The sequence below is a fragment of the Euleptes europaea genome, chromosome 1 (genome assembly GCF_029931775.1).
Source record: "Euleptes europaea isolate rEulEur1 chromosome 1, rEulEur1.hap1, whole genome shotgun sequence".
NCBI classification, from domain to species: Eukaryota; Metazoa; Chordata; class Lepidosauria; order Squamata; family Sphaerodactylidae; genus Euleptes; species Euleptes europaea.
Genome location: NC_079312.1, coordinates 86,042,791 through 86,058,495, shown reverse-complemented (window position 1 = coordinate 86,058,495; position 15,705 = coordinate 86,042,791). Strand labels below are relative to the sequence as shown.

At 42.9% G+C, this 15,705-nt stretch overlaps 1 protein-coding gene across 1 annotated transcript in view; it reads right to left on the bottom strand.

Moving 5' to 3' along the window:
* The window catches only part of FAT2 (FAT atypical cadherin 2), a 76,793-nt gene that overhangs the window by 28,291 nt on the left and 32,797 nt on the right, over positions 1-15,705 (bottom strand). Inside the window, exons 7-13 of the mRNA XM_056847555.1 lie at positions 14,549-14,824; positions 13,677-13,887; positions 7,108-11,160; positions 6,292-6,488; positions 3,442-3,595; positions 2,745-2,978; positions 1,405-1,794 (exon numbers count right to left, since the gene is read on the bottom strand). Coding sequence (XP_056703533.1) covers positions 1,405-1,794; positions 2,745-2,978; positions 3,442-3,595; positions 6,292-6,488; positions 7,108-11,160; positions 13,677-13,887; positions 14,549-14,824 — 5,515 coding nt within the window. The remainder of the gene's footprint in view (positions 1-1,404; positions 1,795-2,744; positions 2,979-3,441; positions 3,596-6,291; positions 6,489-7,107; positions 11,161-13,676; positions 13,888-14,548; positions 14,825-15,705) is intronic.

The following is a 15,705-nucleotide window of genomic DNA, read 5'->3' as shown; positions in this document are numbered from 1 at the left end:
CCCCCCATTTGTGATAAGTTTCTAGATTTTTCTGCAAACCTGGAGCGTCCCCCAGTTTAGCAGGAAAATCTCCGTTCTCTCCACCTGGCCCTGATCTGCAGATTTTGGTATCCACAGATGGGGCCAATTTCAGAATTAGGTATATTGCCATGTGGGGGACCCATAAGAACTTGGGGGGGCATGTCATTTCCCCTCCCCCACAATTTCCTCTTTCCTATCCCTGAAAGCTCCCATAGCCTCTCCCCTTTTTCCTGCCTCCTTTTCTCCTTCCCACCCACAAGACACACATGAAGCTGCCTTATACTGAATCAGACCCTTGGTCCATCAAAGTCAGTATTGTCTACTCAGACCGGCAACGGCTCTCCGGTGTCTCAGGCAGACAACTTACCTCTATCTGCCCCATGTCTTCAGATTTCTCTCCTTCCCTCCCCATGGCAGCCTTTCCCTGCTCTAGCCAAGGTATGTGCTGCCAGTCTCTAGGTTTGGCATCATTGCGTAGTGCTGGCTGGGTTGGGCCCAGTTGCATGGTGGGGAACCTGCAAAGACTTGTGGGGGTCACCACACTTTCCCCTGTATCGCCTCCCAATTTCCTCTTCCCCTCTTCCTGGCAGCCACCATATTCTCTCAGCTTTCCCAGATTCCTTCTCTCCTTCCTACCAATCAACCAACCTACCTTTTATCTGTCCTCAAAGTTTTTATTTACTTCATTTATACCCCAAACAGTGAACCTCATTCTCCTCTCCTCCATTTTATCCTCACAACAACCCTTTGAGGTAGGTTAGGGTGAGTGTGTGTGACTGGCCCAAAGTTACCTAGTGAGCATCCTTGATAGAATGCATATTCAAACCTGGGTCTTCCAGATCCTAATCTAAAACTAACCACTACACCACACTGGCTTTTGTGGGGTGGCTGCTGTTGAACAGCTGCAAGCAGCCAGGCCTGGATGAGTCATGCAAATCCCTCGGTGGGTGCTGCTGGCCCTCCCTCAAAGGCCAAAACAGCACTGGAAAGAATCCTGCCCTCTCCCCACCTTTTTCTGACAGAAACAAAGGCTTGAAGATTGGCAGTACTGTTATGGTTGCCTAGTAACAGTCATTGAGGGCATTCATTTGTTAAAGCTAGAGGCACTGCTTCAGTCATTTTGGAGTATTTTAAACCCCCAATGTTTCTGGGCATTTCTAGATTTCAGATTTTTCTGCAAACCTGGGTCTGTTCTTGGGTGGGTAGAAAGATCTGTCTTGTCTGTCCATGGTGCCAATCGCTGGATTTAAGTATCCATAGATGGGTCCATATTAAGAATTGGATATATTGATAATGAGGGAAAGAGAAGTACCCAGAAGAGACCAGAGGAAGAGTGATACGAAAGAACCAAAGAAGATAAAATCAGTATCCTGATCCACTTACCGGTGTGAGGATGTAATGTGAATTTCCCATGTTCATTTCCATTCACAATTTCATACTTGATCTCTGTGTCCTGAGCACCATCCCTCATCATTGAAGACAGGTTCAGAACCTCTGTACCAACAGCTACATCTTCCCGTATCACAACCACATATTCGCTGTCCAGGAACACTGGCAGATATTCCTTCAGATCCACTATTGAGACTGTTACAGTGGCAAAGGAAGAGAGGGAGTGGGGAAAACCTTTGTCCATGGCACACACAGTCAGCTCCAGTGTGGACACCTGTGATTCTTTTAGAGGTTTCTCCAGCCGAATTATACCTGTTGCCTCCTCTATGGAAAAGTGCCCATGAGCTGATTCAGCTAGAGAATAGACCACTTCTGCATTAGAACCTGGAAAAAAGCACAAGAGATAGAATTATTACAGTAAAGACATTTTGGAACCATTACTTGATACATGGAATAAACTGAAGAGAAAACTTGTGCATGGTACCTCATCTCTTGAGGCAGTAAACAGAGACCCAGGATTTTATCTTGATCAAAAACTAGGAAATTGTCCTTGCTAGGAATGGTATAAATTAGATCAGTATATAGATGCTGTAACAGAGCTGCTTTGGTATTACTGGATTAATTTACACTCAGAATGCAAAATTATCATATTCAATTTTACCAACAGTTGTAAAATTAATTTTTTTGCCGCAGCCCAAAAAAATCTTATTTTTTTAAATATATATTATAAATAATTTAAATAAACAGGGTAAAATCTTCTAGATAATATTAATTACTTTATATCACCACAGGGTTAAATGTTACATAATAAAATATGAGAAAAGATCATCAGCAGGTATAATTCCACGTGAGTGTTTCTGTCCTGGTTGGGAGATAGGCAAAATAAAATGTTTTAAATGTTTTCTGTCTGCTTGGATTTTAGAAATGTCCCTACGGCATTTTCATGTAAATGTCTAATTAATTAGAGTTAAGCAAGCCCAATTGAAACTTGTTGGAAAACAAAATTTCAGTTGTGTTTAATTTAATTTTCATGCATTCATAACCTTATTTATTGGCATGATAGTGTTTAATTCTCAAAGGGTATTTACACACTTGTGCTTAGTTGTTCATCTCTATCTCAGTTAGGTATTTGCCATACACTTTCCCACCAAATATCTGGAATTAATTTAAAAAAAAATTAAACTAGTTTGCAGAATACAGTCAACAACTCAGAAACTTCCAACATTAAGTCACAGTCAGAAGTTCCTTTGGTTGTAATCTGTTTGTGCATGTTGAAAATACCTATGGATATTGCAATACGGTAGAATTTGTAGATGCCACAAATTCAAGATTACCTTCATCAGGATCCCTTGCAAAGACAACTGCAATGGGCGTCTTCACTGTTGTGTTATCAAAAACAGCTACAGCACAATGACTAGGAAAGAACCTTGGAGTGTTGTCATTTGTATCCTCCACGTCTATAATTATGTCCACCTGGCAAAAATGTCCTCCTCCATCTGTTGCCTTGGCTACAAGCTGGTACTTAGGCTTCAGCTCTCGATCAAGTAACATGGAAGTGGTCAGCTCCCCTGGATGGAATAATTTAAGAGAGAAACATGGCCATGACCATGACGGCAAGGAATGCTGCAACATAGGTTATGTTAATAGGATAGGTATTTATGGATTTAAAAATATTTATTCATTGCATTTCAAACTAAAAGGAAAAAACCCTCTATGCTAAGTCTTCAGCTGTCCATTATCAGAAGAAGCATCACGTCATTAAAAGAACTGCACTGGAAGGAAAATGCCTGCCTGGACTGTAGTATGTGTGTGTGTTCAATGCCGTCAAGTCGCTTCCGACTCATGGCGACTTTATGAATCAATGTCCTCCAAAATGTCCTATCTTTGACAGCCTTGCTCAGGTCTTGCAAACTGAGGGCTGTGGCTTCCTTTATTGTAGTATACAGAAAGATTATTCAGAGCATTGTACCAAGAATGAGTACATCAAGCATTTCCTTTCTAAATGTCTGTGGGGAGAGTTTTCACTTTTACCTGTATGTGAGTCCAGTCTGAAGTCTTCAGCACCAGGTCCATGGAGACTATAAGCAATCTGGCCATTGCTCCCAACATCAGCATCAGTGGCCGACACTTTCAAAACAGTAAACCCTGGAGGTGCATCTTCTGAAACATTTCCTTTGTATGGTGTCTGGAAAGAAGAGCAGCATTTTACCAGTGGGAACAATTGGTTTCATTCTATCTCTGCCATGGCTGAATTGGCCCAGTCCAATTCAGCCATTGCAGAGGGGCCTTGGCTCAGTGGTAGAGCATCTGCTTGACATGCAGAAGGTTCCAGGTTCAATCCTTGGCATCTCCAGTTCAAGGGACTAGGCAAGTAGGTGATGTGAAAGACCTCTGCCTGAGACCCTGGAGAGCCATTGCCATTCTGAGTAGACAATACTGACTTGGATGGACCAAGGGTCTGATTCAGTATAAGGCAGCTTTATGTGTTCATGTGTAGTAATGGACATGACTACAAGTAGATCTCACAGATTAGAAAAGTTAAGATGAAAGCAACAAAGGACACTGTGGGGTAATTCTGATTCCCAAAGCTAGAACCACCCACCCACCATCTTTTATACTGGTCTAGCTAGTTATGATAGGAGAGCCAGTGTGTGTAGTGGTTAAAGCCCTGGACTAGAATCTGAGAGACCCAGGTTTGAATCCTCACTCTGCCATGGAAGCTTGCTGGGTGACCTTGGATCTGTCATATATTATCAGCCTAATTTACTTCACAGTTATTTGTGAGGATAAAATGGAGGAGAACAGAACGGTGTAAGCCAATTTGGGTTTCCACTGGGGAGAAAGGTGAGGTATAAATGAAGTAAATAAAGAATGATATGTTGTTGACCTGGGAGCACTAATCTTAGGATAAGGAAATGCTGACCTATTTAGTACCTGGATGAGTGATAACTGGGAGCAACCATATAAGCCACTCCAAACTTTCTAAAAGAGTGGGCTATTATCAATGATATTGTGAGGCTGCAAGCAGGGACCTGAGGGCAGCAAGATTTTACCCTGCACAGCACCTAGAATATTCTAGGTACTTTTATATACAATAAATTATGATGCTGTTGGTGAAATAAGATTAAATAAGTCTCTTCTATCTAGATCACCCAAGGGAGATGCTAACAAAACACAAACAATGCACATGGGTTCATTAAGCAATGTCACCATCACATAATCAATATCTCTAATAGATGACAGCCCCATCTGTGGATACTTAAACCTGTGGATCAAATGTAGGGGAAATGTAGAGAAAATGGAGATTATTTTTTTTAACAAACTTGGGGAACTCGCCAGGTTGGCAGAAAAATTGGAAAAGTTTTTTCGGGGGGAGGGGGTAATGGAGCTGGGTTTACAAATGCCCAGAACAGAGGAACTTGCCAGCCATGGGGAGGGGAAGAGTAGTGACCTTGATTGCCCTAGTGCAGCCCACCCCTGCCTGTCCTCTGGAGGCAGGTGGGCAGGGGGAGGGGCGGGAACCATTCCCTGCTGACAAGGTGGCAGTGCTGTGGGTAGATGGAGAGAAGCAAGAGCCGTGGCTGCCCCCCTGCTTCAGCCAGGCAGGCAGGCAAGAGAGGGAATCCAAAAGCTGCCACCCTCCACACACACTCAAGAGGAAGGGAGGGAGGACAGACGGGTGGGTGGACAGGTGCAAGGGAAGAGCAGGAGTTGCCATCCCCCCACTGCCCCCATGTAAGCTGTGAAGGAGCAGCAATGTGGGCAGGTGAAGAAGGAGCCAGTAACGCTGCCTTACCATCACCAGGAGTTGGTAAGTGGTTGGGTGAGCCATGGGGCCCCATGCGATGGGGAGGGGCCATGGCTCAGTGGTAGAGCATCTGCTTGGAATGCAGAAGGTCCCAGGTTCAATCCCCGGCATCTCCAGTTAAAGGGACTAGGCAAGCAGGTGATGTGAAAGACCTCTGCCTGAGACCCTGGAGAGCTGCTGCCGGTCTGAATAGACAATACTGACTTGGATGGACCGAGGGTCTGATTCAGTATGAGGCAGCTTCATGTGTTCATGTGGCAAAGGGAGGGGAAGGGCAAATCTGGTGCAGCAGGCATATGTGGGGAAGAGTATACGATTCCTCCCCCCCAGGAATCTTGCAGGTCCTCACTTGTACTTATATAACTGTGACAAAGGGAAGACTGACTACAAGTACACATGCATCTGTTCCAGCCCTTCATACTTAATGATCGAACTGTGACAGGAGGATCCATGGTATTTGTTTTAAAACCTTTGGGTTTTTGGTTCATTCTATTGTTCAGAAGGCCCTCCCAAAGTAGAATAGGTATCAGTAAAGAAAGTAGCTCCCAGTAACTCAAGATATTAATCTAGGATATTTTGAATAGGCCCTTTTTTCATATACCACTATCTAGCAAGTTTTCCTCACTGTACTTTGCCATACATTTACACTTCCTCACAGGCCACAGTTGCACAGTGCCTTACACACACTTACGTGCATCTGGTGACCAGCTTTTTCCAGCTCATTTATGGTTTATTCAAAGGCACAGTGATCAAAGTCTTAAGGATATCATCTTTTGTACAGAGAGTTTGTACAGCATAATGGCTCTAATGGCGATTCTCTTTTTCTGCATGCATCAGAGTGCTTTGCTTTGGCCTCTCAAGCATCTTTGATGCAGCGGGAAGCTAAAAGAACCAGTGGACACTTAAAGTACAAACTGTGGGGTGACCCAGTACTGAGGACAGTTGCTCAAGTATTTGACTTAGGTTTCACTGGGGCTCCTTCTGATCAGGCTTGACTCAGAATTGCCACACAGTATGGAAAGTCTGGTGGCTTGCAGGTGAGCAGAGTCTGCCTTATGGACATATATAATCACCTGCTTGCATTCAGGGCTGTTATCATTATCATCAAGGACCAAAATCTCCACTTCTGTTGATGTTTGAAACTTTCCATCAGAAGCCATGACCTTGAGTAGATATTTTTCTGTATCTTCCCTGTCCAGAAGCCTCTTGGAAAAAATCCTCCATTCTCCATCAATCTGGTCAACACTGAACTGTCCCTGGACATCTCCTTCTGATAAGGCAGAGAAAACAGAGGTATTGAAAGTCAATACAAAACAATTCAGAGTTTCAAGGACAGAGATAAGCCAAAGAGACAGGTAAGCACATCCTAAAACAAATGTGCTGGAATTGCTGGTTTCTGGACCAGTTGTAAGAAGCAAGAGTCATCTTGTTGACGACATCTAGGCTGCTTGACACTGGCCCTAGTCATAGAGTTGAACTGCTATATTGACTATTGATTATGTAGGTTGAGAGACGCAATAAATTTTCCTACAAGAGCTTCTGTCATAAGACGAGGGCAGACATGACAACTATGTTTCCATTTTCTTGTTTCAAAGAGGGGCCCTTCTTGGGAAAGCTGACATGTATTTTCACATCTGCACCATTCCCACAACACTTCCTGATGAGAAAAATATGTTGTACAATTTGGAGGACTGTGAGGGATCAAGGAGTGGAGCCTGAGAAATATCCTCCTGATGCCAGTTTCTCCTGTGCAATACTTTTAGAGACTTGAACAGGACAATTTCCCTTTCTCCACACCGGTTTTCATTTTTTTCTTTCTTTAACTGTGTCTATGGTAACATTCTGTTTATTCTAATTTATTAACATTTTTTAAAAAGGTCAGTTCTTACCTGTGATATAACATATGACTTCTCTGTTTTGCTCTGAAATATCAGCATCTGTAGTTCTCAGAGTGGTAATAATCTGTCCAGGCTCAGAGTTCTCAATCACTGACCCTTTGTAGATTTTTGAGGTGAACTGTGGAGCATTGTCATTTTCATCAGTGACAGTGACCTCCACTAATGCTTGGGAATGAAACTGGACTTTCCTGCCATGGTCTGATGCCACAACATAAAACTGATATATTTCCTGGACTTCACAGTCTAGCTCTTTAAGAGTCATGATCCAGCCAGTTTCACTGTCAATAGTGAAGAGTTCCCTGATATTGCCAGCTTCCAATACTAGGCTGTAGGTCACCTCCCCATCACTTCCAGTATCCTGGTCACTAGCAGTGACCTGAATTACAGTAGTTCCTGCTGGCATATTCTCCATGACAAAGGCTCTGTAGGGATCAGCATCAAAAACAGGTTTGTTATCATTGACATCTTTTACATGGATGTTTATGGATACCAAAGAAACCAAGTCAGTATCTTGGTGTGAGCAGTGAGCCAAGACATCAACTTGATACCATTTCATCTTCTCGTGGTCCATTGCTTTCTGGATTGTCAGGGCTCCCGTTTGTTTATCCAGAGCAAATACCCCATCTTTATTGCTTTCAGCAGTGGTTCCTTTCACCAGACTATAGATTACTGGATCCTCTGCCACTGCTCTGATTGATCCTATTTCCGACCCTTCTGGAAGATCCTCAGATGCCGAGAAAGTATACAGTGGCTCAGAAAACCTTGGCAAAGAAACTTCCTTTGGAACAACTTGAAGATTCACTGGGACTACAGAATTCCAGTGAGGAGGTCGGGCATCTTCAGCTTTGACTTTAAAGTTCACTGTTCTATTTTCCAGCCCATTGAGACTCTCCTTGACCTTAACAACTCCAGTGGCAGTGTTAATCTCAATCACATCCTCTGCAATGACGTCCACCACTGAATCAACAGAGTAAATGACATCAGCGTTGACTCCTTCGTCAGCATCATATGCCAGTATTTGGATGACTGGGGACCCTTTGCTCATGTTTGACTGGACAGACAAGACATATTCAGAAGCTTTGAACTGAGGTGGGTTGTCATTTTCATCAGTGAGTATGATTTTGACTGTGCAAAAGGCCACTTTCCCTCCCCCGTCTTTGGCCATGACTTTAATAGCAACAACCCTTTCTGTGGAATTTTCCCTGTCCAGTTTCTGCAGTGTTTCTATGCGGCCGTAGTTATCTATCGCAAATTTCTCTTGGCCAAGTTTGTTTATGATGGTATAATCGACAGTGCCATATGGGCCATCATCTGGATCAATGGCTAACAATTCAATCACCTTGGTTCCTATCTTGGCATTTTCAGCCAATACTGCTTCGTACGCATCTTGCTGAAATGACGGACTATATTTATTTACATTTGTGGTATTGATATATACTGGCACCGTTGTCTTAAATACTCCATCGGATGCAGAAACCCTGAGGTCATAAAAAGATTCCAGGTCCTTTTTGCAACGATTCAGTGTGGAAATGATTCCCAAAGTACTATTAATGGTAAAATGTCTGTTGTCATTCCCCGAAAGTATCATATATTCCAGCCTGGGGGTATCCCTGCTGTCAGAGTCAAAAGCCTGGACTTTTATCACAATGTGGCCGCAAGTGGCCATTTCACTTACGTTAGCTTCATACTGAAGCTGACTGAACTTGGGTGGGTTATCGTTGATGTCCAGCACACTGACACTCACAAGGGCTTCGCTGCTAAGAGGAGGCATGCCATGGTCTGTGGCTCTCACTTTGATGTGAAACTCATGGTTGGCTTCATAATCAAGCACCTGACTTGTAGTTATTTGACCTGTGCTGGCATCGACATTAAAGAACTTTGCCATATCTGAACTGTCTTCCAAGAAGTGGTATGAAACGAGTTTGTTCCGCCCTGAGTCTCTATCAGTAGCAAAGACTTGTATAACAGGGGTCCGAGCCGGCCGGCCTTCAGTGACAGATGCATTATAAACCACCTGAGAAAATACAGGTAAATTGTCATTAACATCCTCAACCTCTACTTCTACCATTGCTTCTGAAAAGGCACCCAGGGCAGTGTCTGTTGCTCTGACAGTAAAGGCGTGCTTTGTTGCAGATTCATAATCCAGTTGGCTGACGACCATGAGGACACCAGTCTTGAAGTCAATGTTGAACAGCTTAAGGACCTCTTTTTCCACAATGTTGTATATAAGGCGCAAACCTTCAGGGCTCCGGGCCTGGACATGGAGAACAGGAGTGTAGAGTGGAATGTTTTCAGGCACTCTGACATTGTAGAAGAGGCTTTGGAACAGAGGGTTGGATTTGTTCCTCACTGTGACTAGAACCTCTTCCACAGCATATAAAGGAGGGTCACCATCATCTGTGGCTTTAACTTGCAGTGTATATTTATTTAAAGTTTGATAATCAAGGGGTTTCTTGAGTGAAATGTCCCCTAAGAAGGGATCAATCCAGAAATATTCATAGTCTTCCACAAAGGAGTAAAAAATAACTCCATTATTTCCCACGTCCTGGTCATTTGCAGACACCTGAAAGACGACATCACCTGGCTCAGTGCCATCCTGTACTGTTGTATAATAAGGAACATTCTCAAAACAGGGTGGATTGTCATTAACATCGTCCACGTATATTTTCACTACAGCTTGAGACACCCTCGGTGGATCTTTAATATCCTTTACCTCCACAGCAATCTCATATATGTCCTGAGTTTCGCGGTCAAATTTCACACCATTTGTCTGTAGCACTCCTGAAGACTGGATTATCCTAAACCTCTCTTTTTCATTCATGATGGAATAAAGGAGGGGTTCATTCAATTGATTCCCAGTAACTCCAAGCACAACCAGAGTTTTAATATCGGTAGAGTTTTCTGCCACTGTTGCCATATATAAATGCTGATCAAATTTTAAAGTACTGTCTTGTGCTTTAGTAAAATTTATTCTTACCAAAGCGTTTGTCTTATACAGACCGTCTCCAGCTCTAACTTTAAGTTCATGATAGCTTCCCACAGTGGTAGTGTTCAGCATAGAGATGAGTCCAGTCTTTGGGTGGACGTGGAAAACATTATCAGGATTGCCTTCCACTATACTGTATATTACCTCTGAATCTTTGTCTTCCGCATGTACTGCGAGAAGATCCATACCTTGATACCCAGGTAGCACAGCAGACATTTCATAGATGCCTTTGGAAAATACTGGAGGACAGTCATTTATATCTCTAACATAAATGGTGACTTCAGTGGGTTTGGAAGCAAACAAAGTGGGACTGCCGTTATCATGGATGTGGACACTGAAGTGGAAAACTGGAGTACGTTCGTAATCAATATTAGCATTTGTAGTAAGGGTGCCCATGCTTGGATCTATCTTGAAAAACTCCAGTGCTTCTGGTTGCAAAATTTCATAGGACAACAAAGCATTAGAATTTTGATCAGCATCTGAAGCACGCACCACTAGTGGGGCATTGTTTTCATCCATAACCATACTGCCCCGTGGGATGTTCTCGTTGATCCAGCCAACAAACAAAGGGTTATCAAAGACAGGCGCATTGTCATTCTCATCTATGACGTAAACAAACACTATAACATCCATAAAGGCTCCGGCCATGTTGGTGCCACGGATTTTCAGCTGATAAGATGAAGTCTGCTCGAAATCTAAGTTCTTTTGAATACAAATAAGGCCAGACTGATAACTGATGGAAAACAACCCACTCCTGTCACCTTCTTTTATTTCGTAGCTAACAGGCAGAGCACTCTTGGCTGAAACAACGATGACGGGAGAGCCAATGATTGCAGATTCACTGATCTCGGTAACATATTCCACTGCTGTAAATTGGGGAGGTGTGCCATCAGAGGGCTTGATGTAAATGTGCACGGTAGCTGAATCTGTCAGCTGAGGGAATCCTTGATCTTCTGCTTTTATGGTCAGATCAAATCTTTCTTGCTTGGATCGATCCAGTTTCTGAGAAACTGTAATAATTCCAGAGAGCATGTTGATAGAGAATTCTCCAGTGTTCCCTGAAACAAGAACACATTAAAATGAATAAAGTAAATGAACTTCTAAATGATTTTTAAAACTTTTTAATTGTCTGTTGTTGGTTTCTATCAACATCACGCTGAAATTTGCCATCTTTACTCTCTGGGAAACTCCATTCTATTCTATGGAGCTTAAGTTTGAGAATTGTACCATCTTCTGTTTAATTCATAACTGTGGCCCAAAGATGTGGGTCAAAAAATCCACACAATGTTACCACTCAGAACTAGGGTAGCTGTTTCTGCAAACCTAAGAAATTTCCCAGGTTTGCAGAAAAACCTGATTATTTTAAAATATATCTCCCAAAGCAGAAGTTTTCAGATTTTCATGGGAAATATTTTTAGGTGGCAGTTTTGGTTAGTACAGAAACTCAAAATAGCTCCTGACAATGGGAAATGGCATGGGAAGGGGGGGTATAAACACACGACACGTGAAGCTGCCTTATATTGAATCACACCTTTGGTACATCAAGATCATTACTGTCTACTTCAACTGGCAGCAGCTCGCCAGGGCCTTTGGCAGAGGTCTTTCACATCATCTGCTACTTGACCCCTTTCACTGGAGACACTGGCACTAAAGCCCTGGACCGTCTGCATACCAAGCAGATCTCTGTCACTCAGCCATGGCCCCTTCCCTAAACCATGGAAAGTGCAAGGTGGAAGGATGTCAGTAGAGCCATCCATGAGTGCCCAGGCAGTTGGGCAAGGTGTTTGAGCGGATGAATGATGGGGGAAAAGAGCATGGGGGATAAAAGGAAGAAGTAAAGAAGTAACAGAGGAAGGATAGCCAAGTGGAGCCGGAGGAAAAAGAGAGGAAGTATTTGCCAGCAGGGGAGGGAGTTCCCCTTTCTACCAGTCCTCATGGGTCACCAGCCTATTCAATCTTATTCTTAATTAAGAGTCTTTCTAAAAATTACAGGCAACATGAAAGTGGAAATGAATGATTTGTGATTCGTGGGTGCAGGGATCATGTGATGTTCACCTTTTCCTCCTCCTGGAATTATTTCTGATCTCATGAACGTTTCTTTCCAGGGTTGAGGGACTTGTGTGTACAAATAGTTGCACTGGTTGGCTGGCTGCAGTAGGAAGAGGGAAGGGGATGAAGCTGCTTCTTTCTTTCTCTTCTGTGAGCAGAGTTCATGGATCAGAAATGGCTCTAGAAGGGAGGGGAGGGTGGTGAAGATTCTAGACCTTCAATGCTTTCTGCTAGTGGTTCACAGGATCCAAGGCAAAGAGTTATACTAAGTAGAATACAATAGGTAACAATTCCTTCCCTGAAATAGAATGTGAAATTTATGCATGCTGTGCATTCATAGCAGAACAAAAAATGATCCATGCCACTTCTTATGTGGGCCTGTCCATATGTTACAATAACAGAAAAATAAACCCACTATAGCATGACCCCAGCTGGTATTGATAAACAAAGTAATGCTTAAGAAAAGTCCCTTGAAATTTCTAATGACAAATGCATTGCCTTTTCAACTGTTGCCTTATCTAGGAAGGGAAAATCTTCAGTAATCCCCTCTCAAGATGAAAGCTGCTACCAGTAAATATAAGGGGTAGAATAATAGAATCATACAGTTGGAAGGGACCACTAGGGTCATCTAGTCCAACCCCCTGCACAATGCAGGAAATTCACAACTACCTCCCCCGCCATACCCCCAGAAGATGGCCAAGGTGCCCTCCCTCTCATGATCTGCCTAAGGTCATAGAATCAACATTGCTGACAGATGGCCATCTAGCCTCTTCTTAAAAACCTCCAGGGAAGGAGAGCTTACCACCTCCCAAGGAAGCCTGTTCCACTGAGGAACTGCTCTGTTAGAAAATTCTTCCTAATGTCTAGACAGAAACTCTTTTGATTTAATTTCAACCCATTGGTTCTGGTCTGACCTTCTGAAGCAACAGAAAACAACTCGGCGCCATCCTCTATATGACAGCCCTTCAAATACTTGAAGATGGTTATCATATCCCCTTTCAGTCTTCTCCTCTTTAGGCTAAACATACCCAGCTCCTTCAACCTTTCCTCACAGGACTTGGTCTCCAGACCCCTCACCATCTTTGTTGCCCTTCTCTGGACACATTCCAGCTTGTCTACATCTTTCTTAAATTGCGATGCCCAAAACTGAATGCAATACTCTAGGTGAAGTCTAACCAGAGCAAAGTGTTTCTATAGTGATTTCTATAGTGTTTCTATAGACTGAATCACACGTTAAGTAATCATGTAAGATATGCATGTTTACAAATAATAGGTGGTAGAATGCGCCTCTCTAGCACCATGGGCAGTATTACATAATTATTAATTACAGTTCACAGCTGTTGTACACAAACCCATAACTTGCATGGGGAAGGAAATATTATTTGTATTGGCTGGCCTGGTACAATTCATACAGCTCTCTTATTCTAGCTAATCTTGTACATATAATACACTGGGATAGTATTGAATTTGTCAGTCAGATATGCACCTGTATTTATGTCAAACAGTACCTGCTCACATTGCTTACCTGCCTGAAGGTAGTAATGGATATCAGCATTAACTCCTTGGTCTTGATCCAGAGCTCGGACTTGCACAACTTCTGTACCTGCTGGAGCTGCATCTAGAACTTCTGCTTTATAATGGAGGCTAGTGAACTGGGGAGGATAGTTGTTACAGCTCTCTACATGGATGACAACTCTGGCAAAGTCTCGCTTGACTGGGACACCCTGGTCTCTTACCTGAGTGGCAGAAAAGATAGGCATGAGATTGTCAACGTTAGGGAAGAGAGGTGATTATAAGCACCACTTTCTAGCTCAGAACGATATGTGGGAACTGCGAAGAACCATCCTGGTCACCCACAGCAAATTCCTTTTGAGCCCCTTCATCCCACCTAGATCAAATCCCAACACTGTATGAAAACAAATCACATGACTTGCCCAACTCCATGTAGACCAGGTGACTGGAATTCTGTCCCATCACTCCCACCCTTCAGGGACTATGGTAGGAAATGAGATAATCCCTACTTTAAAAGACTAATCTTGATTTCTTACCATTTCAGTCACTGCATTCATATTTCTTTGAGTTACCCATGACTCATTCCCTTCATTTTAAAAAAGCAAGTACAACAGCAAAAGGCGTTGATCCTAGAAAAACTATGGCATGCATATAGTTTGACCCAAATCTTGATTTTGTAGACTAATCCTTTAAAACGACGGCCTTCACTAAAAATTCTTGCACTTCCAATATTTTTCGGCAACACCAATATCTTGTCCCACATTACCTTGTCCCAGATGTTTTCGCTGAGGTTCATGGTGTAAGTTACCAGCCATTCAGGGGGAAAAAACCCTTCCTTCTGCAACAGCTTAGCAGAAGGGATATGAAAGTTTGTGTCTCACATACCATCACTGTCAGTGTGTGCAGCAACATGGATTGAGAACTGAGCCTCATCACTGTTATGAGTGTGCCACGGCTTGGGTCCATATGAAAGAGCTTCATGCTTCTGGGATCCACACTGCTGTCAAGGGTATAAATCAACCCTTTCCTGTGGTCCTGGTCTGTTGCACTGACCCAAACGATTTCTGTCCCAGGAGGTGTGTCTTCTGGAATGTGTGCCTCATAATGGTGCTCCAAGAATTGGGGTCTGTACTGGTTAATGTCAATCACACGGATATAGGCCTGTGGAGTGTATAGGGAGAAAGTATGCGTCAGAGAAAGTACAGGGAGGTCTGGAAGGAGAGTAACTCCTAGACATTTTAACAGTATTCACTGAAAAATCTTTTCAGAGATTGCCAAATTAGGATGGCTCAGGTATGTAATCAGCATACCAGATTCAGCAGGGTTATTTTGATGTTTCATTTGTGCTCACCACCATGTATACATGTGCATGTCCCAAGCACGTTTCCAGTGACCTGAAAAGGTATGTCGAAAAGTACCCATCACCTCAGGAAGCTTCAGGTTGCTTTCTCCTCCTGTAAACACTCTTTTGAAGGAGAACACCATATATGCAGCAACCACATTAGAACTGGAGTATTTTGATCTGGCTGCCCTTAGCTTTTGTAGCTTTTCTGCTTCTCATTAATGCTGAGCTAAAAGTACATGACTCGATTGGTATTCATTTTATTTAGTGTTGAATATATATTACTGAGAACCCTTTTCTGCATTGTGCTGTTCTTCTTAGAGTTCTTTACCTTCTTCTTAGCCCTCTCAGCCATCATCCACACAGGCCCACCTTGCCATTTAACCCTATTGCAGAGGTGACCCGTGTGATTCTGATGATGATGATATTATGGTGCTACATCAGATGTGATGACATCACCAGTGCTTATTAACAAAATCACATGATTCATCCCAGTAAATTATGTTCAGTGGCGGCTTGGGCAAGTGAGGACAGAAAAGAAGTTGCTGGTAGGGAAACAGAAGTGCAAAACAGCATGGAGGTTTGGAAGCAACTTTTTTTTGGCTGCATTGAATGAGCTACTTTTGAAGTGATTATCAAAATTACAGATTATTTGACACAGCCCTGCTTCTTGTTAATATCCTTCTAGGAACTTATTGGA